Source organism: Mastigoproctus giganteus, chromosome 2 (assembly GCF_048544385.1).
Source record: "Mastigoproctus giganteus isolate SK-2022 chromosome 2, ASM4854438v1, whole genome shotgun sequence".
Taxonomy (NCBI): domain Eukaryota; kingdom Metazoa; phylum Arthropoda; class Arachnida; order Uropygi; family Thelyphonidae; genus Mastigoproctus; species Mastigoproctus giganteus.
The window spans coordinates 74,972,436-74,997,398 of record NC_143576.1 but is presented as its reverse complement, the minus strand read 5'-3'; the positions used below and the strand labels follow the sequence as shown (position 1 = coordinate 74,997,398).

The following is a 24,963-nucleotide window of genomic DNA, read 5'->3' as shown; positions in this document are numbered from 1 at the left end:
AAATTTCTCTCAGTTAACAATATCAACTCTCTCTCTATAGCTGCAAACACTAAACTAATTCAATCTTAATCACTTCTTCATATTTCTCTTAATCAGCAATATCAATTCTCTTCACAACAGCAGTCCATAAGTTGCTAACTTAATACTAACAGTTCCATATAATTTCTCTTAATTTAACAATATCAATTTTCTTTACAACTTCAACCAATAAGCCAACTCAATACTAAACATTTCCTTATTTCTCGTAATTTCTTTAACTTCAACCTTGGTTTTGTTAAGGGCAGGTCTTGCCTGACCAATTTGATTGGATACTATGATGTAGTCACAAAAGAACTGGATGCAGGGAATAACTTTGATATTATATATTTGGATCTTAGAAAGGCTTTCGATACTGTTGCACATGGAAGACTGCTGCACAAATTGGAGCAGTGTGGCATTGGAGGCAAATTGCTGCTATGGATAAGGGGATGGTTGAGTGGCAGAAGACAGAGAGTGGTAATCAATGGACACTGCTCAACGTGGACTAATGTTATTAGTGGAGTTCCTCAAGGTTCAGTGTTGGGTCCGTTGTTGTTTTCAGTGTTTATGAATGATATTGATGATGGGATATCAAGTTTAATGTCCAAGTTTGCAGATGATACAAAGGTTGGCAGGGTCGTTAAGGACACTACTGACGCTATGCTGCTGCAACAGGATCTGGAAAGGTTGAACAGATGGGCTGAGAGGTGGCAAATGAAGTTTAACATTGACAAATGTAAAGTACTACATATGGGTAACAGTAACCCCAGAGCAATGTATCAACTCTGCGGTACTACACTGACAGTGGTGGAGAATGAAAAGGACCTGGGGGTAATTGTGCAGGCAGATATGAAGTTCTCTGAGCAGTGCAGACGAGCTGCAAGAGTAGCTCATGGTGTCTTGTCAATGATATACAGGAATTTTTCTAGCAGGGATAAGGAGGTGATTATTCCCTTGTATAAGGCAATGGTTAGGCCACATCTTGAGTACTGTATACAGGTCTGGAGGCCTCATTTCAAGAAGGATGTAGAGCTGCTGGAACGGGTACAGAGAAGGGCAACAAGATTAGTAAATGGAACAAAGGGTTGCTCTTACGAAGAAAGGCTTAAGTTTTGCAAATTACAGAGTCTGGAGACTAGGCACCGGCGAGGTGATCTGATAGAGGTGTATAAGGCTTTGAATGGTTTGAGCATGCTCAATGCCAATGGGATTCTTCATCTTGCTCAGAATAATCACCTCAGAGGGCATAAATTCAAATTGAGGAAGGACGGAAGTCGGATAGATGTGCGGAAATTTGCCTTTGGCCAGCGGGTGGTTGGTTGGTGGAACCGACTTCCATCACTTGTTGTTGAAGTTGATAGCCTACACAAATTTAAAGCTCAACTGGACAGGTATTTCGAACGAACTGAGGGGTGAAATGGGAGTGGGTTTTTTTTTTTTTTGGCTGATGCTGAATAAGCTTGCTTTCTTGCATCATATGCCTCTACTAATGCTAATGCTTACTCTAAATTAATCTACCACTTTATCTAAGTACCATTTCCAATACAACACAGTTCAGACTCGCAGTTGCATATCCAGGTATCATTGGGGGGGGGGGCATGGTGACCGAGTTTTTTTTTTTTTTTTTTAGAATGCCTCCTGCGGTTAATTTTCTTTAATTTCTAATTTTTGGTTAAAGGGAGCATATGCCCTCTCTGCCACTCCTGAATATGCACCTGGTTCAGAGGACTTACCTTCCTTCTCTTTCATGGTGGGATTCCTCTGTGCACATTCCTTCCATGGAGTGTGGTGATGTCTCTCTCTCTCTCTCTTCTTAGTTGAACTCTGCTTTCTGCTGTATAGCTCTTCCAGTACTGTCTTATTTTGTTATTTTGGGATTTCGGGAAGATTTCTCTGTTAATACTGAAGGAAATTACCACAGCAATAGTAGAAGTGCGGCCACAATCTGACTGGCTTATTATTCAACTTCCGGATTAACTTCTATCACAAGAACATGCCCGCCGGAACTCTTCACTATATAACTGGACACTCCCAGAACTTGACCCAAACTGAACCCAGAACTAGCACTGCAAGTCTGCAACCCCTCTTTTGCCACGAGCATCTTATTTATTTCCTTCTCATTTATTTATTTGTTTATTCAGTTGATTGCAAGTTACAATCGTCCCTTGTACTACTTTTTTATATGCAAGCTTACATGTAAACCCCTCTGGAGTGGCGCATTATAGCCTCAGTTGCTGATGCGTCAGTAAAATCCAAACCAAACCAAACCGTCTGGAGTTTGCACGCATTTACGTATCTCACCCTATCTAATTTAAACCTGTCCCAGTCATGTGTTATTCTTTAAACTCTCTCTTCTTCCTTTGGTGGGGAAAACAGAATATTTTTCCCCCACAACGAAACGCTTTCATCTTTTACCTCTAGATCACCTGTTCACAAATACCTTTGAACTGCTCCATACCGACACCCTTTCCCAAAATGCACTAAGTGTAGCATCCTGAAGTAGCGGTGTAATAGAGGGATTAAACTATTGTTCAGAAGCTTTTAATTTTAACCCTTTCATACCTGACATACCATTGTTCACCATATTCCTTGATTGCCCTACCAAGCCTACTCCCAATAATGGAAATATTTCCTTAATGATGTTTTCGTTATTCCTTAAGTGCTTTACTTACACACACATGCACGCACACACACATGCGTGCACACATGCACACGCACACTATATTTACAGAGAAATATATTTGTAAGATTTTATGTCTTACAGTTTCATGACATTGTCAGGTTTCTGTTGCATTTGTGTTGGGCATAACAATACCTCTATAACAAATTCTGTGATATTAATGATTTATTGTTGTCGATTTTATAACCTTTATGTGAATAAATCATAAACAATTATTTTTAAAATTAGTACCGAAAAACCGGTATTTTTGTATCAATACCGGGATTTCAAATCCTAAATAAAATTACCAGGATTGTAAGCCCTAGTGTGTGACTATAATCAAAACTATGATTTCAATCAGAAGAGATTATATATATTTTTTTTCCCTGTAAAAAGTACACTATAACAAAATTTTAAAAAACCTGAGCAATAGGCACATTGGGAATTTTTTGTCAAAATAGTTAAGATTGTCTTAGTTGTTGCAGAATGATCATAAAAAAGCTAAGATGAACATAATAAATTTAATTATAATGTAAAAGATGGGTGCAAAATTAAAAAAAAAATTATAGTTACTTTGTGTTGATGTTCTAATTTTTGTTTAAAAAAGGAATTAAAGTCATCATCACTAATTCGATAATTCACTGTTCAACAAAAAAAATTCTTCGAATTTGTTTCCTTTCTTAAAATAGGCAAACTAGTTTTGGGTCGAGAAAAACGAATATGACTTCAGGAATTTTTTATTAGCTCTGGTTTTTGAGATACAGTACTTTTGCTATTGTCTAAGAATATAGTAATTTCAGTAGTAGTCAGAATGAAAAGTAATATTAAAACAATCTCATATTTACATTTTCTTGATACAACATAAGTCACAGTTGTTTTTAATTAAAACGTCAAAAAAACAAAGACCAAGAAGACTTCACAGGAACCGAAAGTACTTTCTCGATATGTGGCCTATTCATGACAGCACCTTTTTGTTTGTATTCCACTTCAGGGCATCTCGTTACTGTCCAACAGTAGTCAGCAAGCATAGAAGCATTCCACCTACTCTGATATCTTCATTCCATTGCTGAAATGTCTTGGTGGAATCGCTCACCGTGCTCATCACTCTCTGCACCACAGTTTTCAGGGAAGAAGTCCAGATGAGAGTCGGGAAAGTGGATTTTCAGTGACATGTTGCAGCCTAATCGATGATACTTTTCTGGAAGGTTGTTCACAGTCTCAACATAGTTTCCAGCTCTTCGGTTTCTCAGGAAGTCATGCACAACACTTTTAAAGGCTTCCCAAGCTGCATTCTCATTACCCTGGAGGACTCGCTCAAATTTTTCATCCTTTAAAAGTTTACGAATTTGTGGACCAAGAAAGATTCCTTCCTTAACCTTAGCATCACTCAACAATGGAAATTGTCCTCTCAGGTAGTTGAAAGCTTCTCCATCTGGTTCATCCCCTTAACAAAGTTCTTCATGAGTCTCAGTTTGATGTGTAAAGGGGACAGAAGAATTTTGCTTCGGGTCAACCAGAGGATTGTGCTGGACATTTTTTTCCCAGACTTTTGTCTTGTAGTGTGAGGACCTATCCCAACTGTCCCACTCAAACAGGAAACAGCAGTACTTCGTGTATCCCAGCTGCATGCCTAGCAGTATTGCATTCACCTTCAGGTTTCCACAGATCTGCCATTGGTGGATTCTGATCCAATCCAGTCTAGTGGCAGATCTGTCATTGGATTGCTTCCAGAATTAATTTCATATTCTCGAATCTCCTTCATGTGGACAGCATGGCCTACAGGAATTGAAGAAAGAGTGTTGCCATTGTGGAGTAAAACTGCTTTTAAACTTAGCTTTGGTAACTCTATAGCCTCCAGTCCTGTGGGTTGTGCTACACATTCAAAGCTGTGATCAAACCATTGATGTCACAGCAGTCAACAAGGTTGTTTTCGCTTTTAAAATATGGAGACAAAGCATTCTGCCTGCTCCTGTACACGGACACCTTGACATTTGGTTGCAGAAGATTTTACTGTTGGAGCTTTGATCACAGAAGCTCTGTTTTATCTTTTGATAGACTTTTGATAGGTCTTGAATTAGATCACTTAGTTCACCTTGAGTGATTCTGTGACTCACTCAGCGACTCAGGTTCTGGCACAAAAGGATCCTGTGATGTTGAAGGCCCAGGTTGACCATCATTCCTCACACTGTCCCCATCTTCATCAGACTCCAAAGTGTAGTCTTCTGGAAGGCGAGGTACAGGCAGACCATCCCCATATGCCACTGGTCGGATAGCTGACAGGATGTTGGGGTATTCCACAGTCCACTTCCTTTTTTTGACATGCCATGCTGAAGAGGAGACACCATGCAGAAATAACAGTCATTTACACAATTTGAAGGCTCCCTCCAAATCATTGGGATGGCAAAAGGCATTGAATGTCCTTTGTTATTCAACCATACACAGAGATTTACAGCACGTGTTGCAACAAATATGAGGTGTCCAGGGTTTGTCTTCATCCCCTTACCTTACAGCCAAAATAATGGCAGTAGGCTGTCTTCACAAGTGCAGTCAATTGGCGTTTCTGAGTGGAAAATGTCACATGACCACACACAACAAAAATTGTCAATACTGTGAACACATTTATGTGGCATCCTGGCTTTTTACGTAATTTTTGTCCATAAATCTGGAAAAAAAAAAAAAAAAAAAAAAACGAACATCACTCATAACGTCACTTGCAAGGTAAATGATACACAGAAATACAAATACACAGAAATAAAAATTAATTAAAAAAAATAATACAAAAGAAAAAACAGAAAGAAAGAACATGGTGTATCAGTTCCTGTTTCAGTGTTACCTGCAAGGTAAATGATACACAGAAATACAAATACACAGAAATAAAAATTAATTAAAAAAAATAATACAAAAGAAAAAACAGAAAGAAAAAACATGGTGTATCAGTTCCTGTTTCAGTGTTACCAACCTATCTATTCTCTAGACTCCAAAATTCCCTAGTATTCACCATTATTCCCCTAAATCATAAGAGGGGCTATATCATGGAACCGAGAGCTAACTAAAAGTTTTAAATGTTATATTTGTTTTTCTCATGCTGAAATAAGAAGAATTGACTATTTTCAAACCAGAAATATTTTTGGTGTTGACCAGTGATAATCATAAAACACTCTCACCACAAACTACCGTTTATGTTTCATCTCCTTCTTCCTCATAGTCAGATAAGTGACCTAGATCGTCAGCTTTTTTTGAGCTTCTAATACCTTTAAAGAAGGCATGGTGAACTGGGGAGTTGTATTTGAGAAGGTATAGCATGTCTCTTTTTTTTAGAAAGTTCAGCACTCTAGGACCATTCATACAAAATTTTTTTGTTCGGTATTTTTCAAGTTCTTAGGTCGACCCTCCTTATTGGGTTTGACATTCAGTTCCCTGAAAGGGATGTCTTCATCCAGTATACACTTGTGAAAATCATGAATAGGGTTTCTTTTTTCGTAATGGAGCCGTTGTATTTTCAACCAGTTTACATTTTTGCCTTCAACATTCTTCTTCCACTTTGTTATGCCTTTTTCAAGAGCTTCTGTTTTCAAAAAAGTAATCTTGTTGCATCTTTACAACCATAAACCTGTTGTGTCTTATGGCAGACTTCATAGTATTATACCATCCATCCGGAACACAGATAATCTTTCCAGCTTGCTCAGTGGGCCCAAAGTCTGAGTCATTTGGAAGGTAAGAGCATCCAGAAACTATGAATTCTAGGACTTCAACTGAAGTTTCTTGAATCAGTTTCATTAATGATAAGGATACCTTGATGTTCTGATTTTGGCCAGTACATGTGTCGCCGTATATCATCACATGCTTTTTTTTTTTTTTTTTTTTGTTCAACTTAATATGCTTAGTCAGGTAAGAAGCAATCTCTTATGAACCTCTGGATGAAATGGCCTCATCCCAAACATACACATAGCCAAGGTTATTTGTGATGTCATGCAGACCTAAATTATAGCAGTACACTTATAGTAGGCTTCAGAAACAGTTAATTTTGTGAATGGCAGGGCTTTTTGTAAATCTATCATGATTGTATAGCTGTCAAAATTTGCTCGGGCCATTTCCCATCAGCCCTTTAATTGATTTCTTCTATTCTCTGCTTTTGCCAAATGCAAAACATGTTGCCCCTCCAAATCACCTGTCATTTCTTTGTCCTTTTCTACATCAATCGACTGTTTATACTTGCCACAGGCCTTGCAAGTGTCCTTTCAAGGAAAGTGAAAATGTAAATTAAATTCTGACATGTCTATAGTAATACCCTTTGCTCACACCATTCACAGTAAAGCAGATACATTTTTCTTATGTTCAAGTCAGGGCTAAGGAAGTTCCTGTTCAGATTATCTTTTTGAGTGTAATGACTTTGAAATACTGGGAAAATATTAATGTGATCCTTAAGTAACTGTTTTTGTTTGTCAGTTATCTTTTGTGCTGCTACATGTTTACCCCTTAAATCTTCTCCTGCAGAATTCCCCTTCCTTACTTTTTCTAAAGCTCGTGTCGCCCTTCCATCAGATACAACAAAAGTATCAAGAAAGAATTTTTTACAAACATGTACTGTGGTATTTTCTTTTTGAATGTGACGGATTTGTACATTGCTTTCTTCCCTAACTGCCATTCCGAGGCCACCTTTGCTTTTTAGGTTCATGATGTTTAAGACTGCATCATCCCACACAATTCCAGCTATCGGTATTTTTACAAATGCAATAACATCGAGTTTACTACCCGTTTATAATTGCTTGCAGTAACAGAAAAGCCCAATAAACCGGAAAGTGCAAATCGTTTTTATTGTTTTATGGTTGTGACTTCCAGAAATGTGCTTTAGAAAAATATCACAAAGCTGTTCAAAATTGGTTCTTATAACGGAACATATGATAACGATGGAAATGTATTGCATTTAATGATTTGAATTGGTAACTAATGCAATTTATACTATAAAAACGACCTTTTAGGGAGTTATATAGCAAAAATTTGAACTTCCGAAGTCAATGAATTACCAAAAAACAGTGTGTTATTGGGTTCACATTACGATATTTTCATGATACGATAGTAACAGATTAATATCATAAAGCGGGGTACACTGTATTGTATAGCTACGCGTGTGGTTTGAAATGCAGTATTTATGAATGTTTAACATTAATTTTTTGCAATTAATCTTAATTTTTTCGATTTTGTTGATACTTGGGGGAAAAAAAAAAAAAAAACCTTATAAACCAGGGAACTTGTAAAGCGAGAATTGCCTGTATATTGCCAGCTTTGTGCAAATTGTTTCTGGCTAAGATCAAAGTACTGACCATATTTTAGTTGCAGCAGTCTTCAAGCAAATGCATTAAATGAAATGTGCTTGTTGTTGTTGAATTGTTCTAGATTTAGTGATGTTAATTATTAATGATTATATCACTGTCAATTTTATTACTACTTATACATTATATTGGCAAAATTAACAAGACACACATGAATGTTTCAGTGAATCTTTTATATGTTAGCTCTCTTTTGGCTTGCATCTACATACCATATCCTTGTCAGTAGATGCAAAACCAATTTTTGATAACAAGAAGGTTTTTGTGAGCTGAAGGTTGGGACTCTGAGCAGATTAAAGCTTTTGCATGCCCATGTCTTCAAACCAAAAATTACTATACAATTATGTGGCAGACATGGTGCATTATCATGCTAGAACAGAGATGGGGGGCCCCATCCCCCATACTGATGTCATGGTGTTGAAAGATTGTTGTCCAGAATGTCACTTGTTAAGCTCAAGTTGCTAGCCTAGATCTATCTACTTTATTTATTTTGTTGATCTGCTTCCTTCTATTACAAATGCAATTTCTGATGTGGATGGAAGGTATGATTCATTTTTAACAAATCTGAGGGTTTTCCAGATACTTTGGACAATATAATGTATATTGTTAGCTTCATGGAAATTGTTTCTGGCTAACAGACCGGCAGTATTTTAGAATTTGGAATGGTATGAGGCAATCTGAGTTGGAGGTGACAGGTTCCATAAGTAAAGGCAAGCCTTGCTCTTAATGATATGAGAGGGATTCCCCCATCTGTCTGAAGGAATGGGGAATAAATTATTCCAGCTAGCATTCTATGGTGGTTGCAAGTGTTTTTCAGGGGATTTGAAAGCTGAGCATTGATTAGGTAAAGGTAGCAATTAGTTGTGACATATGGATCTTTCTTGGTAGTTATGCTTAAATGATATCCAAAAAAGAAGAAAGTATTCATTTTAAAAGGTTCATTCGATGTTTGTAGGAGCAGAAGAATCCCAAATTAAAGCTCTGAGAGTACTAGGTATGAAATTTATACATAGTTTTTGTATATTATACTGGGTTAATCAAATGTGGACAGCTTTGACAGTTATTTTTTGTAAAAACTATTACTATTAAATAACTATTACTACAAACAAAAAACTATTAAATGAAAGCACAAATATCAAAGTTTTTAACAATTACCTTACAGTCCTTCAGTATGGATCCCATGGGGTGAACCTGTGCACGTCAATGCAGTAATCAAGTTCATGCCACACTTTCTGCAGTGATATGTCCTTGCAGTTCTTGAAAGTGAGTAAGGGTGGGTACAAACACCAAATCATTCACAAAATCCCATAGATAAAAATCTAAGGAAGTTAGCTCCAGGTCCGGTGATCTCAGTGGCCAGTGAAGTAAAGGTTTATCATCACAGGAAGCACAGCCAATCCAATGACCAGGATAATTTTCATTCAGAAACTGTCGCACCTCCCTGTGGAAATGTGGTTCAGCCCCATCCTCTTGCAAATTGAAGTTGTTTCTGTCTGTGTCAGCAACCATTCAATCAGCATGTCAAGGTGAGAAATGCCATTCAGTCTTCAGTGAAAAGGAATGGCCCATAAATCTTTTTCATGCACAGAAAATGTTTACTGTTTACTTTTGGATTATCTTGTTAATTTTCCATGGTTTCATGTGGATTCTCATGCCTCCAGATACGCATGTTGTGTCGATTCACTTTACCACTGAAATGGAACATGTTTTTTTGGTAAACACTAAACTGTCTGTGAAGTTTTCAACAGTATCACAGAGATCTTGGATGTTACAACAAAATGTATACCTAGAAAATTTGTCATGTGGTTTTAGGGCTTGTAACAAGTGCATTATGTAAGGATGCATGGAGAGTTTCTTTCCTAGAATACGCCAAACATTTTTCTGTGGAATCCCGAACTCTTTACTGGCCTTGTTTGATTTGCAATGGCTTCTGAAATACACCTGCTCACATGTTCTGTCTGTGCTGGGAGAACCTGTGCTTTTGCCCATGCAGATGCATCCACGCTCTACGGACTGCCTATACCATTTAATGATAGAGTCTTGAGTTGGTGTATTTCGGTGAAAATTAGTTTGAAATTATCACTGCACCGAAAAAACACTTGATTTTGTTTCATGATAACAGAGAACACAAAGTGATTTTTCCACAGGTGATGTCATTTTTAAAGCAGTGCTATCTGGTGCAGACATCTGTGATGTCTGCACCATTCCTCTTGTGGCAAACACAACTTTGATATTTGTGCTTTCATTTGATAGCATTTTTGTCACAGAAACCTGTGTAGTATATTTTACATAAACTGTCAAAGTTGTCAACAACATTTTGACTAACCCTGTATTATACACATATGCTATACATAGGCATGTATAATTGCTATCTCCTTTTTATGAGGGTTTTTTTTTTTTTTTAATGCATTTTAGTTTTTATATCTTGTGATGTAAAGCTTGCATTATTAGATTTTGAAAATAATTCAGTTCAGTTAAAACTTTTCATTTTGAACTTGTTTAACAAGCCAAGGAAGCAATCTGAGGTGGATTTGACAACTTGTATAGTAAGGACAATTAAAGAGGCCTCCGTAGCTGAGTGGTCAGGAGCAGGAGTGCAGTAGCACACGCTCTTTGAGTAGACTGGGGTTCAAGCCCCTGGCTGCTAAATATGGTCAATCTGCCAACCCGCACTAGACCAGCGTGGCAGATTATGGTCAATTTCCCTCAACATGAATTGCAGTGGGTTGATAATGGCTGCGTTTACCTTTTTTTTTATACTAAGGACAATTACAAAAGGAATTTACCGAAGAAGTGCACTGTAAGGAAATTTAAATCCTGTGAGGCATAGTTTCTCGATTAGTTGTAGCACTTTGGATATGAGCATTGGACCCTGCAACAAAATTGAGTACTATCTTGCAAGGCAAAAGCAACAGCAAGATGTGAGAATTGTGTTAGTCAAAATAGCCTCCATACTCACCTGATCAGTTTGCATCTGGCTGTTCCCTATAGAGTATATTTGGAAAATAAGCCTTAACTATTTATCATCTACAGAATGGCGCATTGCATTCAATCTTCTGGTGGCTACATGGTATTTCAACAACAGTGAAATTCTCTGAATAAGTCATTCACAAATTACTGGAATGAGGCAGGGCAATCATAGCAAAAATGGCAGTTATGTTTGATTTTTCACTGTTATAAAAGTACTCCAATGTAAGAAGAATTGACATAGAATTTAATACATACATATATTTATTTTGAAAATGAAAGCAATGAAGTTCACTTCTTCTCTTGATTTAGCATTAGCATTAGTAGTGGTATATGATGCAAGAAAGCAAGCTTATATAGCATCAACCAAAAAAAAAAAAAAAAAAAAACCTTCCCATTTCACCCATCAATTCACTCCAAATACTTACCTAGTTCTGCCTTGAACTTATTTAAGTTTTCGACCTCCACTACGACAGATGGAAGTCTGTTCCTACTATCAACCACCCGTTGGATAAAGGCAAATTTTCGCATATCTATTCTATAATTGTCTTTCTCTATATGAATTTTTTCCTCCTCAGGTGAGTAATCTGAGCAAGAGAAAGAATCCGATCAGCATTGAGCATGCTCAAACCATTCAAGGCCATATTCATCTCAGTTAGATCACCTCACAGGTGCCTAGTCTCCAGGTGCACAATTTGTAGAATTTAAGTCTTTCTTAGTAACAGCAACCCTTTGTTCCACTCACCAATCTCGTTGCCTTCTCTGTACTTGTTCCAGCAGCTCTACATCCTACCAAAAATGAGGCCTCCAGATCTGCATGCATTACTCAAAGTGTGGCCTTATATAAGGGACAATCACCCCCTTATCCCTGCTAGCAAAATTCCTGTATATCATTGACAAGACACCATGAGCTACTTTTGCAGCCTTTTTGCAATGCTTGGAAAGCTTCATATCTGACTGCACAATTACACCGAGGTCCTTTTCATTCTCCACTACCCTGAGTAAAGTACCACCCAGTTAGTACTTTACTCTGGGTTACTGCTATCCATATGCAGTACTTTACATTTGTCAATGTTAAACTTCAGTTGCCACATGTCACACTATCCGCTCAACTTTACCAGATCCTGTTGCCGTAGTGTACTATCATTAACCTGCCAAGCTTTGTATCATCTTCAAACTTAGACATTAACACTGATATACCTTCATCAGTATCATTGAGAAAAACAGAAAACAACAATGAACCCAACACCAAACCTGGGGGACTCCACTAATAACATTAATCCATGAAGAGATGTGCCCATTGATTACTACTCTCTGTTTTCTCATACTCAACCATCCTTTTATACACCATAGCAACTTGCCCTTAATGCCACACTGCTCCAATTTGTACAGTAGCCCTCCATATACAGTATCATTTGTACAGTATGAAAAGCTTTCCTTGTACAGTATGAAAAGCTTTCCTCAAATCAAAGTATATGATATTAAAATTAATGTATGCATCCAGTTCTTTTGTGACCACATCATAGTATCCAACCAAATTTTTTAAAGACAAGACTTCCTCTTAACAAACCCATGCTGTATCTAAACTATAAGTGCAGCTTTGGCTAGATGATCCTGCATTGTAATCCAGTGATTCCATTACTTTTCCTGGAACATAAGTTAAACTAACAGGTCTGTAATTGCACATCATCCTTTGATCTCTTTTGTGGATTGGGGACACATTTGCGCATCTCCATTACATGGGGACCTCCCCGAGTCCAAGGAAGCTTTCCTAATTATTGCTAACGATTTGCTTACTTCCTTTGCTACCTCCTTCAATATAACTAGATAGATTTCATTCACCCCAGTTGCCTTTCTTATATTCAATTTCATCAATTTCTCCTGCACTTTGATCTCAGTTATTACAAAATCCTTTAGCTCCCTGCCAGAGTTTGATAAGCTTCTGGCCTCCACAGACTTCCTCACATATGAATGTAGATGTAAAATACTCATTCAGTTTGTCAGCCATCTCAGCAGGTTCATCAATAATTGAACTGTCAATGTCAAGTGGACCAATCTGATTCATGCTCTTCATTCTGGAGTTTACATGAGTAAAGAAATCTTTGCATCCTTTTCCAAAGATTTCTCATAATCTATCTTCTCTTGCCTAACCTCCTTCTTGACTTGATTACAGACTAGCTTATATCTACCATAGTGTCTGTGTCACCTGGTAATTTATATTCATCCCATGCATTTTTCTTCTCTACCGCGAGTCTTTTTAGTTCATCTGGTATCCATTTATGCCTAAACCTCGAACAGTATTTTTTAGTTGGCATGAAAGGCCTAGTAGCTTCCAAAATTATTTCCTTGAATGCTTCTCATTTAGAATTTGCTGTTGGTAACATCATCCGTTGCTTCCACAGTACTGAATTTAAAAACTGTCTGAGACCACCATAGTCACCTTTACGAAAACAAAAACCCTTCCCTTTACCCCTGATGATAATTACATCTTTAAGTAAATCCCACATCAGCACACTGTTATCACTACCACCTAGTGGTTCCTTTGTCTGCGGATTCTTAATGCATGAAGAATTACTGCTGATAATCAGATCAAGAGTATTACTCTCTAATTGTCTCTCGAATATGCTGCTATAGAAAATAATCATCCAATAAATCCACAAAGGCCTTGCTAGTGTGTGAGTGATCAATCCACAAGTTCCAGTCAATATCTGGGAAGTTAAAATCTATCATTATGAGACAATTTGTCTTACTGCCCCATTTTATTTCTCTGTACAGTTGTTCATTGTACTCATCAGTTATTAGGCCTCTAATATACTTCTATTCTCAATTTTGCTTTCCCAGTGCTTAAGTCACACCAAACTGACTCAATATTGCACAGTCCACCCATGTTAGGTTGATGCGCTTCCTTAGTTTTGTGTGTTTCTTAACTAACAGCATAACCCCTTCTCCCTTCCTATACTGTCTATACCCATTGTACTCTCTGACAATATAACTTCCTTACAAATAGAAAATTTCAAAGCAACATCCTGTCAGCAAGAATAGCATCTCCTTGTAGTTGCTAAATGTCAGCTTGAATGAGAGAGACTAATTAAAGCCAACACTTTATTATCTTTTCCTGTTTATTGATGAACTGTTTTTTTTTTTTTTTTTAAACAGAAAGAACACTCCTATTCTGTTTAAACATGATAGAAACAGATGGACTCAAATAAAAAAAAAAAAAAAAAGTGGAGAAGAATATTAAAATTAATTGTACAATATTAAAAGACCATTACTAAATGCAAACAAATATACAGTGGCAAAACTGTCTGTAACAGATTTCACATTACAGGTGTTGTTAACTCACTTAGACTTCTGTCAGTCATAGTAATCCTTGTTAATCCTTCTCCTGTATAAATGAAATGTCTTGTATGTTAATAAAGAGTTTGTGTAAAGTTTCATTTGAATTTTTTTAATAATGGCTGGGTTATGATAAAAATATTTTCAGCTCAACTTTTGTATTAGTTTGTATAGTTCACTTTTCATTCAATATTAACCAGAAAGTTTTTTTTTTTCTCCTTATAGTTTTCTAAAAGGTGACATCTTCATTGTGCACAATGACATGGGAGATGGCTGGCTCTGGTGCACATTACATCGTACACAAGAAAGTGGCTTGGTTTTCAAGGAATTAATTGAGGAACTTGTATGTATCATAAAACTCATTCATCTTAACTGCTAGAGTAAGAAATATGAATTATATACAGTGGCAAAACTACTATACTATCAGATCTGGCACCAGGGGAGGAGGGTATAATTGGTTCAGTATAGTTGTTAAAGAGCACAGGAGGAGGGCCATTTGAGTATATTTTAGATTTGGGGGTGGTGGGGACAGAATCTGTAGCGTTGCCTCTGAGTATATATTTAGAATTTGATGAGGGGGAAATTTAATTAAAAAGAAAATTAAAATTAGCCAAGAATCAGAATTTGATATCAAGTAGTATCAAAATTGGATGATATGGAAGTTTGCCTTTTCTCTAATTAAACTAGTTTGAAGATATTATTGTCTTATCATTTCAAATTAATTTTGTTTTAATATTCAGTTAGTGCAACCCAAGTGCAGTCTCATCTAAAAATTGTAATGCTAATGAGAAGTTATGTGAAATCAAACATTTTTAAATGTATATAATATAGGTAATTATGAACATTTCTCACTGGAATGTTTGTGATAATTTGCAGTAATAATGACAGTAGTTCATAAAAGAAAAGACTTTCCAAATTGCAGTTTGTTTTAGCATTTATTTTTGCACTGTCAAGGGCTTTCATAAAGGTGACTAAAATGGTCTCAGACAGTTTTTAAATTCTGTGCAGTGGGACCAACTAATAATGCTATCATCAGCAAATTCAAATGGGAAGCATTCCAGGAAGTGATTGTAGAAGCTACTGCACTTTTTATACCAACTAAGAGATACTGTTTGGGGTTTAGATTTAAAAGGATGTGAGATGGACTGATGAGTTTGTGGCAGAGAAGCAAAATGCATGGAACGTATATAAATTATCCATGCTACAGAAGCCCACAAAAGATATAAATGTGTCTGCAATCAATATCACAATCAGAGACATAAAAGAGGTTAGGCAAGGTAAGGCTGATTATGAGTAGTCTATAGCACACAGAAAGCAAAGAATAGGAGCAAAGACTTTTTATGTCATCACTAGAAGGAAGGAGTCAAATCACATTGGTTATAAATAGTTTAGATGTTGGTGATCCTGCTTAGGTTGCTGACAGACTGAATAGGTATCTTCATCAACATTCACCCATGAGGAATTTTTTATGGATGGGGAAGCCAGAAGTGTATCATGTTCCAACAGGGAGCTGAATAATTTTGTGATAACTGGGAAGAAAGGTGGAAGAGAAATTGTTGAAACTAAATGTAAGAAAGGTGGAAGAGAAATTGTTGAAGCAAAATGTTAGAAAGGTACTTTGGGTGAATGGGATCTATTCAACTATTAAGAGAGGCAGCGAAGGAAGTAAACAAATGTGCAGCCATAGTTAGGAGAGCATCCTTGGATTCAGGAATGATATCTGTGGACTGGAGATGTGTGAATATATCCTCAGTTCACCAAGGATAATCAAAGAGTGACATTACTAATTACAGATTTCTGTTCCATCATTGATTAAAGAATTTATATAGGACTGTCTAGAAAGAAAAACATTTATACTGCAGTCACAGCATGGATTTAAGGGATGCTTTTGTCTGACTAGTCTAATTGAATACTATGATGCAGTAACAAAGGAACTAGATGCAAAAAATAATTTTTAATGTATGCTTAGATTTTAGGAAAGCTTTTGATACCATTGCACATAAAAGACTGCTTTACAAATTGTAGCAGTGTTGGCATTAAGGGCAAGTTACTGCTATGGTTAAAGGGATGGTTGAGTGGGAGAAGACGAAGAGTGGTTATTAATGGGCACTGTGCTTCATGGACTAATGTTATTAGTGGAGTTCCATAGTGTTCAGTGCTGGGCTCGTTGTTTTCTGTATTTATTAATTTATATTGATGATGGCATATCAGGTGTAATGTGTAAGTTTACAGATTATATGGGCGTCTCCGTAGCCAGGTGGGAAGGAGCAGCAGTGCGTAGCACACGCTTCTTGATTAGACCAGGGTTCGAGCCTGTCACCACCAAATACGGAAGATGCGGAAAGGTCAAGGGAATGACCACCGCATATTCCCGGAGCAATATGGCCTTAGTTGCTAATGCTCCTAAAAACCAAACAAACAAACAAACAACAGATTATATGAAGTTTGGCAGGGTCATTAATGATTGTAATCAGGGTATGCTACTGCAAAAAATATAGACAAATTAGGCAGATGGGCTGGGAAGAGGCAACTGAAGTTTAATATTGGCAAATGCAAGGAACTTTATATGTGGAGCATTAATCTCAGGCTAACATACCAATTGTGTAGTACCACACTTAGGGTTGTGGAGAATGAAAAAGCCCTGGGGGTAATTATGCAGTCAGGTATGACATTCTCTGAGCAGTGCAGACTTGCTGCCAGGTCAGCTCAAGAGTTTTTTCCAACGATATACAGCAGTTGCCAGGAGCAATAAAGAGGTGATTATCCTGTTGTATAAGGCAATGCTCAGATCACATCTTGAGTATTACATACAGGTTTGGAAGTCTCTCATTTTAGGAAGTATATGGAATGTGTGGAATGAGTGTAGTAAAGAGCAATGAAATTAGTGAGAGGAAGAAAAGTGTTTTCCTACAAGGGAAAGCCTGAATTATGTAAATTGCAGCATCTGTGAGGAGGTGATTGTGATATTTAAGGAGGCTTTGAATGGGTTGAGTGAATTTAGTGCTGTAGGAATCCTTCCTCTTGTTCAGATTACACCCTTGTATGTGTAATCTTGTTCAGATTACACATATGAGGGGGCATAAATTCAAATTGAGGAAGGATGGTTACAAGATTGATATGCTGCAGACCACCAGGTCAGTGAAGTTTGCAATAAATCACCAGTACAAACGTTAATCGTATTTAGCAGTCACGGGCTTGAACCCCCGGTCCACTCAAAGAGCGCGTGCTACTGCACTCACACCCCTGACCACTCAGCTATGTAACCACCATGACAGCCTTTGTATATCAACTACAAACTTAGACATGAAGCCTAATATATCATAAGTATGATTAGACATGAAGCCTAATATATCATAAGTATGATTAATAAATATAGAAAACAACATTGGCCCAGCAGTGAACCATGGAGAACTCCACTAATAACATTAGTCCAACAAGAGCAGTGTCCATTAATAATAATCACTCTCTGGTTTCTCCCACTCAATCATCACTTTAGTCAGTGTAGTAACTTGCCCTTAATGCTGCACTGCTCCAATTTTTACAGCAGTCTTTTATAAGCAACAGTATTAAAAGCTTTCCTGAAATCCAAGGATATGATACCAAAATAACTTTTTGCATCCAGTTCCTTTTTACTGCATCATCAAATCCATACTGTGACTGCAGTATAATTGCATTCCTCTCTAGATGGTCCTGCATTATTTCTTTAACCAGTGACCCCATTATTTTCATGGAACAGAAGTTAAGCTATCAGGTCTGTAATTACTCATGTCACCTTTTGATTCTCCTTTATGAATTGGAGATATCTTAACACATCTCTAGTCCTTTGGTACGCCCCACCACTAGTCTGTGCCGAGTGCTCAATGCGGCGATAGTGTGATTAGAGCATGTGATGCATATTTTCGTGACCAGTGTAATATCTCGAGTTCTCTTGAACCGATTTACAAAATTCAAATTGCATTCGTTTGAATTTCGTTGAACAGCAATTGAAAAACACAATAAAACAAATTATTTTCTAAAATAATATTTGAGTGTTCAACGATGCCAAAGTCAAGGGCAGACCGTTCTTGAGAGTGTCGAGCAAGAATGAAAGCGACAAGACCTAAGAAACCTAAAAAAACAAAGACGAAGGTAGCAGTACACATTACTACCTTCATCTTCAGAACCGTTAATTACTTTGCTGCAAGAAACATTCCATCTAACTCGATCTAATGGAAATTTGTGAATGGTCAATAAAATATTTACAATATAAAAGTTCTTTTATTTCATAATCCATATATACAAATCAAAATACCTAAAAGAAACACAAATAATGTTTAACATAAAACCATCTACCGTGCATGCTCCACACACACACATTATTTTTTAAATTTAAGATTCAATATCTTTTGCTTTCAAAATACTTATTCAGTTTGTTAGCAACACAAGCAGGATCATCAACAGTTAAACCATTAACATCAGGTGGACCAATGTGATTTAACCCTTCTGCCTTTAATATAAGTAAAGATGTCTTTGCTGCTTTACTTAGCATTCTTTTACAGAGACTTCTCGTAATCTGCTTTAGCTTGTCTAACCTCCTTCTTGACTTGATTTCAGACTAGTTTATATCTTCCACAGGCTTTGGTCACTCTGATAATTTATATGTATCCCATGCATTTTTCTTCTCTGCCTCATGTCTCATCAGCTCATCTCATATCAACTTATGTTTAAGCCTGGAATGGTGTTCCTTAGTTGGAATGAAAAGCCTAGTAGCTAAATGATTATTTTCCCAAATGCTTCCTATTGAGAATTTGCTGTTAGTAACATCACTAGATGGTCCCACTGCATAGAATTTAAAAACTGTCTGAGAGCACCGTAGTAATGTTTACAAAAGCCCAAGATTTTCCCTTTACACTTGACAGTAGTTATGTGTTTAAGCAAAACTTGTGATCACTGCCACCCATTTGGTCTTTCACGGGGATTCCTAATGCATGAAGAATCGCTGCTGATAATTAGATCAAGAGTATTGTTTGTCTTGTTGCCTTTCTAACATGCTTCTACAGCAGCATGTTTGTCTTGTTGCCTTTCTAACATGCTTCTACAGCAGCATGTTTGTTTTGTTGCCTTTCTAACATGCTGCTGTAGAAAACAATCATACAATAAATACGCAATTTTTTTTAGTGTGTGTGTGTGTGTGTGTGTGTGTGTGTGTGTGTGTGTGTGTGTGTGTGTGTGTGTGTGTGTGTGTGTGTGTGTGTGTGTGTGTGTGTGTGTGTGTGAGTGAGTGAGTGAGTGAGTGAGTGAGTGAGTGAGTGACCAACCAACCCAAAAGTTCCAGCCAACGTCTGGAAAGTTAAAATCCCCCATTATAAGACATTCTGATTTACTGGTCAACTGTATTTCTCTGGATAGTTGTTTTTTATACTCATCATAGTTATTAGGCCTGTAACACTCCTCTGATTTTTGTTTTCTAAGTACTTTTGTACCACAAAACTGACTGAACATTGCACTGGCCACCAGTGTCGACTGAATGTACTGCCTTGTATTTAATATGCCTCTTTACTACAAGCACAACCCCCACCCTCTCTCCTGTCATGTCTGTCATTTCCGTATACTCCCCATATTCAAACTGCATCCCATCTATATCTGAGTGACAGTATCTTCAGTATCCCTATGTATCAGTATTTGATGACTTAATTAGTACTTCATATTCATGCAATTTATTTATTATGATCCTAGCATTAGTGTATATTCAAGTATACATGCACCTATTTTTACTTTGTTACCCTAATAAAGTCAATGTATTTACTTGTTCCATGATGACCCACAAAAAGGATTGAAATCTCCAATACCTTGCTTTTCAGGCTGGTGCTTGTTCCAATAGAAGCACTGCAAGGATCACTCTCACTCTTCTGATGGCTGGTATCAATCTATTAGCCTGTGTATCACCTCAAGGTATCAGTTTTCTGATCCACTTAAGATTGCCTGCAAAGCATCAGTGTATATTCTTGCATCCTTCTATTTAAGCATTTGCCATCCCTGTAAAAACAGTCTCCTCCTGTTAACAAGCACAGACCACTTTGAGATAAATTGTAACCAGTGAGCTTTGTACCATCTCTCCAGGATTGAAATTGATTGATATGGTTTTCTATATTCCTAGTAACAATACTTTAGTTTAATTTGAATTTAGATAGAGATTTTGTAGGTTATTACTTAGTATCTGTAAGGGTATCAAATCCACGTGTTGAACAAGTTTTGTAGCTCCCGCAAATGCAAAGTTTTTAATTATACTTAGCCACTTTATTGACTTAATTGTTAGATTAAATTATTTCTATAAGTAACTTATAGACCTAGTCAAGCTCCGTGGTTTGTTTTGAATTTAGATAGCGTGATTTGGAAAGTAAATAATACCTCGTGTCCGTAGATTAACCGTTCGTAACTTGCCGCCATTGTTATACGATACAACTTGTGCACCGAACTAGATAGCATAAGGTCTAACGGAAAACTAGATAGCGTAAGGTTTAACATAAAACTAGATAGCGAGTATAGTAGTATCAATTAATCAGTAAAATTTATTAATTTTATTAAATTTCATTGGCAATTGAATTTTACTTTAACTAAATAAATATAGCGACCTAGTTTTTACAAACTTAACATCATAAATTAATACATATAAGTTGACAGGGGATAAGAAAGTCATATAATGTAACTCGGAGATAACATTCAATACCGAAATACAATATATATATATATAGTGTTATAACTGCATTGAGATATAAGTTTAGGGTTATATTTTGTATTGGCTTTTATTGAACTTGAATAGAAATCATGACTCAGACCAGAGCAGCAAAGCAAAAGGCTCAAACTAAGGGAAGTGCTGTGGCTCAGGGGAGAACTGAAGGGGGGGGGGCAGTTGTCCTATGAATCACAGTCTATTGAAATGCACTGCGTCTTTGATGTTTGTGGAGCAATCAGGAGTGGGACATGATATTGCCAAGGGTAATGTCTTTGTGTGTGCGCGATGTAAGGAGTGCAAGGAAATCAGGCTCCAACTCAGCATTGTTATGGGCTTATATGAGAGCTTGAAGGACAGGGTGGATGCCCTCGAAGGATTTAAATTGAGGGGTCCATCAAGCTGTCAGCTGCCCACATCAGTGCCAGAGCTTGCACTTCAACAAGCAACTCAGTGGCAAACCCCAAGGCAGAATGCACTGGTCCGAAAGGAACTAACTGTAGGTGACTCTATTGTCAGTGAAACGGGGAACATATTGTGGAAAAAAGGACAGATGGAACACGACCAGGGTATGTCTGCCAGGGGCAAAGTTTGATGACGTTTTAGAGCAGATATCATCTTTTAAGGAAACAAAGGGTGATATTGTTGTACACGTTGGCACTAATGATATTAAGAGTAGAAGACCAGCGGAATTACTTAACAAGAACAAGTCAATGCTGAAAAAAAGCCTTGAGTTAGGGCTGAATTTGAAAGTGTCTGCAATTCTGCCCATACACGATAGGAGGGAGTATATGATGAGAGCCTTGTCGATCAATTCGGCCCTGGAGAGATTGTGCAAGGCTCAAGGGATAGAATTTTTCTCAGCCTGGTCTGTGCTTGTTAACAGGAGAGACTGCTTCTACAGGGATGGGATATGCTTAGATAGACAGGGTGCAAGAATATTTGCTGATGCTATCGAGGCAGAATTAGATGGGTCGGAAAACTGCTAGCTTGGGGGGGGGATACACGGACTAATAGATTAACAGTAGCCGCTTGCAGAGGTAAAAGTGATTCTTGCACTACTTCTATTGAAATGCAATTGAGCAGCAGCCTGGAAAGCAAGGCAATGGGTTCCAGGACTGCTGGGAGTCATAGTGGGATAAGTAAATACATGGGCTGTGTTAGGGTAACTAAGAGCAAGTATACAGGTGCATGTATACTTGCATGTACACCAATCCTAGGAGTATAGTTAATAAATTCGATGAGCTTGAAGTAGTAGTCAAGACATCAAAGGCAGATATTGTTGAGATATCAGAGACATGGTGTCACACAGACATAAGCAGTGCAGAACTTGAATTTGGGGAGTACAATGTGTACAGAAAGGATAGACAGGACAGAAAGGGAGGAGGGGTTATGCTGTTAAGAAACACAAAATCTAAGGAAGTGCATCCAATTGATGTTGGTGGACAATGCAATGTTGAGTCTGTTTGGTGTGACATAAGCACTGGGAAAGCAAAAATGAGAGTAGATGTGTGTTATAGGCCAAACGAATCTGATGAGTATAATGAACAATTGTGCAGAGAAATAGAGTGGGCCAGTAAATCAGAGTGTCTTATAATGGGGGATTTTAATTTCCCAGAGATTTTCTGGAATTTGTGGGTTGGTCACTTGCACACTAGCAAGGATTTTGTGAATTTATTGGATGATTGTTTTCTACAGCAGCATGTTTGGGAGGCAACTAGAGGAAGTAATACTCTTGATCTGATTATCAGTAGTGATTCTTCATGCATCAAGAATTGCAGATAACGGAACCACTAGGTGGCAGTGATCACAGTGTGCTGAAGTGGGAATTACTCAAAGAAGCAACTACCATCAAGGGTAAAGGGAAGAGTTTTTGCTTTCGTAAAGATGACTATGGTGGTCTGAGACAGTATTTAAATTTTATGCTGTGGGACCAACAGATGATGTTACCAACAGCAAATTCAAAATGTGAAGCAGTCAAAGAATTAATTTTTTAGTTGCGATCAATTCATTGGCCACTCCTGCACAATAGCATCAAAAGCTTTCCTGTAAAGAAAGCCAACACGAGAACCACAGCAAACTTCGAGAAACTTACCAAACAAGGTGATTTCCCACTACCTGCATTCTTGGTAAACATATGGTGTGTATTATAGGTAGTAGCAGCAGAAGTCGATAACAAAGTATTAATTAGTTTTTTGTTATTATTAAAAACAGATTATTGGAGTTCACGTGTGTTTTCCCTACTGAAATTTACTTATGGGTACACCCTCCAGACTGCTTCAGTTTTAGGTTGTTTATCCCCCCTTTCCGCTGTTTTCAAATAGGAAATGACTTATGTTGCCACTACCGATAACACACACTGTCTGTAGAAGTTTTTTTTTCTATTTTAAAACAGTGGGGGGAGGGGATACGACTATTAGTGTTCGTGGCGAACAGACGTACCTTGTAGAACTCTTCATAGCGATAGCGAAGAAATATAGATAAGAGGGGGATTAGAGCAGGATTTCAGAGGTTATTTAGCATATTATAAAGTTTATTTTGATAAGAGATTTTTTCCTGTAATAGTTTGATTTTTTTAATATTATAAATATAAGTTTTGAAAGTTTATTTTATTAATATTTAGTAAATTTTACAGTTATTGTTTCAGGATCCGCATTGAACACTTCGTCAGAGGGTACTATGACTCATACGGAAATAACTGATGGTGATTTCCGGGTGAGTCATGATTTTATCTTTTGCAGAAACTGTGGCATGTATTCCAAGGTTGACCTAGTGGATAATCCTAGCTCACCTAGAGATTCTTTTCTTTGTCACCATTGTAAGGAGTGTGCTAGAACAATTTGAGTTACTTGAAAAACGGGTGCTTGCCCTCGAGAATAATGTAACTGGAAACTTGGCAGGGACTCAACACTCTAGTACCTACCAAGTGATGCACTTCCGATTCGGGCCCCAGAACTGAATAACCAAGTGTAAACTACTCTGTTTCAAAAGGACTTGGTTCTATTAGGAGACTCGATTGTTAGGGAAATGGGAAATATTTTTTGTAATAAGGATAGGTGGACTAGAACCAGGAGTAACTATTAATGATGTCACCAACAGACTGTCAGATTTTATGGGGAATAAAGAGAATATTATTATTCATGTGGGGGACTAATGACATTAAGCATACATGATATGACGATTTGTTAGACGAATATAGGACCACTCTGAAGAAATGCCACGAGTTAGATCCCAATGTCTGTATATCTGCAGTTGTGCCCAGGCACAATAGGAGGGATTATGTGCTTGAAAGCCTTGTGAATTAACTGAAGACTTGAAGGACTCTGCAGGGCTTTTTGTGGAGGGGGGGGTTTCTATTAGCTTGGCCCGCACTTGTAGGTAGAAGGAATCTGTTTTGAGGATACAGGATACATTTAAACAAAGGTGGTGCAAGAGTTTTTGCCAGTATTACAGCCACTCCCCGACTTATGTAAGGTTTGCATTCCGTCATACTATACTTCAGTCGAATTTTACGTAATTTTGAATTTCCCTAAAGGCTTATGCAGCACTCTCAACTAAATGCACTGAGTTTGATTGAAGCAAAAAAGAAATGCTCAACGAACATGTAAATAGAATGTGTAATTTGTAATTTTGTAAGTGTACAAAATTACAAAATTGTACTTTAATGTTGTAGAAACCAGCACAATACTGCACCCAATTAAGCCACCCATTGTTTGCCATAAACTTAGTTGGAGTTTGCCGTACTTATCCTTAATATCTTCATAAATACTTTTTGCTTTTTCTTCTATGGCGATTAGAAATACTTGTTTCTGAATCTGATTTTCCATCCATATTATTAATAGCCTTTCCACCTTCAACATAGCACCTGAATGCTGATTTGCGATCACTGTTGATCTTAAATAAATGCATTGATCCTTTAACATTTTCTTTTACACATGCACTGTCCA

General features: G+C 37.3%; 1 protein-coding gene across 2 annotated transcripts in view; it reads left to right on the top strand.

The window, feature by feature from the left end:
- vap (RAS p21 protein activator vap) overlaps positions 1-24,963 on the top strand; it is a 723,705-nt gene that overhangs the window by 87,681 nt on the left and 611,061 nt on the right. For both annotated transcript variants that reach the window (XR_016546661.1, XM_090368525.1), the window contains exon 5: positions 14,533-14,650. Coding sequence is in view for 1 of the 2 variants with exons in the window: in XM_090368525.1 (XP_090224651.1) it covers positions 14,533-14,650 (118 nt within the window). In the remaining variant the exon portion in view is untranslated. The remainder of the gene's footprint in view (positions 1-14,532; positions 14,651-24,963) is intronic.